The 2,500-nt window shown below is 49.9% G+C and overlaps 1 protein-coding gene across 3 annotated transcripts in view; it reads right to left on the minus strand.

Annotated features, from left to right (window-relative positions):
- The window catches only part of LOC125031373 (zinc finger protein 629-like), a 364,001-nt gene extending 362,303 nt beyond the window's left edge, over positions 1-1,698 (minus strand). For all 3 annotated transcript variants that reach the window (XM_047622071.1, XM_047622069.1, XM_047622070.1), the window contains exon 1: positions 1,377-1,698. In XM_047622071.1, the coding sequence (XP_047478027.1) occupies positions 1,377-1,547 (171 nt within the window). In that variant the 5' untranslated portion in view covers positions 1,548-1,698. The remainder of the gene's footprint in view (positions 1-1,376) is intronic.
- Positions 1,699-2,500: the final 802 nt, after the last annotated feature.

The raw sequence follows: 2,500 nt of genomic DNA on the forward strand, positions 1-2,500 counted from the left end.
CCCCTGCGCCCTCGCCCTGTCTTCCTTTACCTTTAAGAAAACTGATCCTGAAAACAAGATAAGTAACTCGTAATTTCTGAACAACTATCTCGGGAGGGAAAAAAGGGGGGAAGTTTTCGCTGAATTTTTCCTCGCCTCCTGCTGGTGATGACCGCACCCCTACCGAGTCGGCGAGGGAAGGTGATGAGGGCGAGGGATAATACTCGTGGGCGGTTGGTAAATGTCACTCCGCAGGTGATACACGAATATCATACACTTTTCTCCCTCCCTCCCTCCCTCCCTTCCCACCCCCTCCCCCACCCAGTCCTCGCCTCCCCTGCCCTCACCCCGTCCCTTCTTCGCCATCTGCCCCCTCTCCTCCTCCGCCTCTCCTCCTTCCTCCTACCGAAGGCATGATGAATGGCCTAGGGTACGTGCGAGGTGTCTAAGGGGAGGGCCCGTGTACACGCTCTCTCCCTTTTCTCCCTTTTTTTCTCCCCTTTTCCCTCGCTTCTTTTTAATAACTATTCAAGGTCTTCGCGCCGAGATGCCAGGGAGGCGCTTAAGGAATTAGAAGGAACACGCTCCTGCAGTATAGGTGTTAATGGTTTTTGCATCCCCGTGCGCCTCTTGCTTATTCACTTTTGAATATGCATGTGTACTTCGTTCCATCAGCCCCTTCAGTTTTCTTTTCATTTTCCACAGTATAAAAGCAGTTAGTTTGTGTGTTGATGTCTGACGAGGGAGGAGAGGCGAAGGGCGAGCCGGCGTTCCCTGCAAGACCTGCCTCGCACTTTTCCGTTCCAACGCTGTCTTGTTCTTGTTGCTTTCCCTTTTTATAAAGAGTTATTGTTAGCCAACCATTCATCTGCATCCAATTAACACAAGAAGGGAACTTATAATATAAACAATAACTTCGGAAGAAATGGTCGATTTCATCCTCTTCCGGGACAAACTCGGAACGAAAGAATCACAAGCAATTTCTCAGGAGTGCCCGTGGGGAGGAAGTTTCTCCGATGGGTCTCCAAAGTGGAAGGACTCTCGTGGGCGTGGGGACGTGGTAGGCGTGTGGGGGCTGTGGTGGGCGTGTGGGTGTGGGGCCCGTGTTAGGTGTATGGGGGCACGGGTGTTGAGAGCATCGTCGGCAGAAGAGTGAAGTGGGTGGATAGAACACTCTGCAAACAACAGACACCATAGAAGAGCCACGAGTGCACGTGTGTTGGATACATTTTCTTTAGTAAAGTTGGTGGGAAGAAATGTGAGCGTGATGTGGCTCGGGGAATGAGAACTCCGAGGAACATATTGAACAAGCCCTGTGAAGAACACAGCGGGCTCTTGCAGCTCTTCGTCAGTAGATTTGCACCCTTAAACAGACAACAAAACGCATGTTCATCTACCTTTGTGGGGTCAATCGAGGGCGGGGAGTGGGCATCTTGGCGATCCAGGTCAGGTCGGAGGTCCTGGGCGCCCCAGTGTAAGGAGCGAGGAGGCTCTGACGGGTGTCCCAGCGGGGGCGGCGAGGAGGGCGCATCTCCGCGAGGGGACGAAGGCCGCAGCAACTGGCACATGGTCTGCTGAAGGAGGGAGTGGGCACCCACGCCCCCTGCGGCTGCAGCGGCCGCAGCAACAGCAGGACTTAGCCCGGGGGGGAGTGAAGGCCCGTTGTTCGGGGGGCCTTCGCTACCTCCTACAGCCCCGCCTGTCGAGTCGGTCTCGCTCGTGTCCTGAAACATATTAAACAAACTTAGTACCTTCGCCAGCAGGAGGGAAACGGCAGTCAGGGAAGGCAGAAAAGGAAATGAATAAAAGAATAACTATCAAGTTAAACAGTTTACACTGTGAACCCTAGAAAAATTCACACCGAAACTATGACATTTTTCTCGTTTAGCAGCGGTACGACTTCATAGTGTTAAAATAAATCACTCTTTGAAATAGTTTCTGAATTACATATTCATCTCTGCGCAGCATATCCGTTCTGAAGTAAAGTCGGCAAAACAACTTCAGACATATTTCATATACCTATGATTCTATATAAAGACAGAAGAAAAGGAAACAAGAGTAATAGTTTCGCTCGCCAGAAGACGAAACATACAAACCAACAGCGCTCACAAGAAGATAAGCCTGTGGTAGATGCGTTTCTTTACACGAAAGAGGGAAGATGATTTGCTCTGTTTTACTTTAAATGTCAGGCATAAAACCAAAACATACATTCCCCCGCAGCAAGTGCATTTTCGGAACACAAAGGATTGTCTAAAAATTCTTTGGAATCCGTCCACTAGCTTCCGGACATATCACGGTGCACGATGGAGCCGTGAAGCGTGCGACAAGAAAACAAAACTCCCGCCAAAAAAATTTCCCTAAAACTGGCGCGCTTTTTCCCGCCATTTTTTACTGTGTAGGGCGGTTAGCGCGAAAAGAACAGAGGTGGGATGTGCAAGCGATCCACTTTGGTTGATGATAAATTGCAGCTAATTTATCTTGCGGAACTTGTAAATGATGATGAATTGGGCTCTTAAATTAC

Source organism: Penaeus chinensis, chromosome 13 (assembly GCF_019202785.1).
Source record: "Penaeus chinensis breed Huanghai No. 1 chromosome 13, ASM1920278v2, whole genome shotgun sequence".
NCBI classification, from domain to species: domain Eukaryota; kingdom Metazoa; phylum Arthropoda; class Malacostraca; order Decapoda; family Penaeidae; genus Penaeus; species Penaeus chinensis.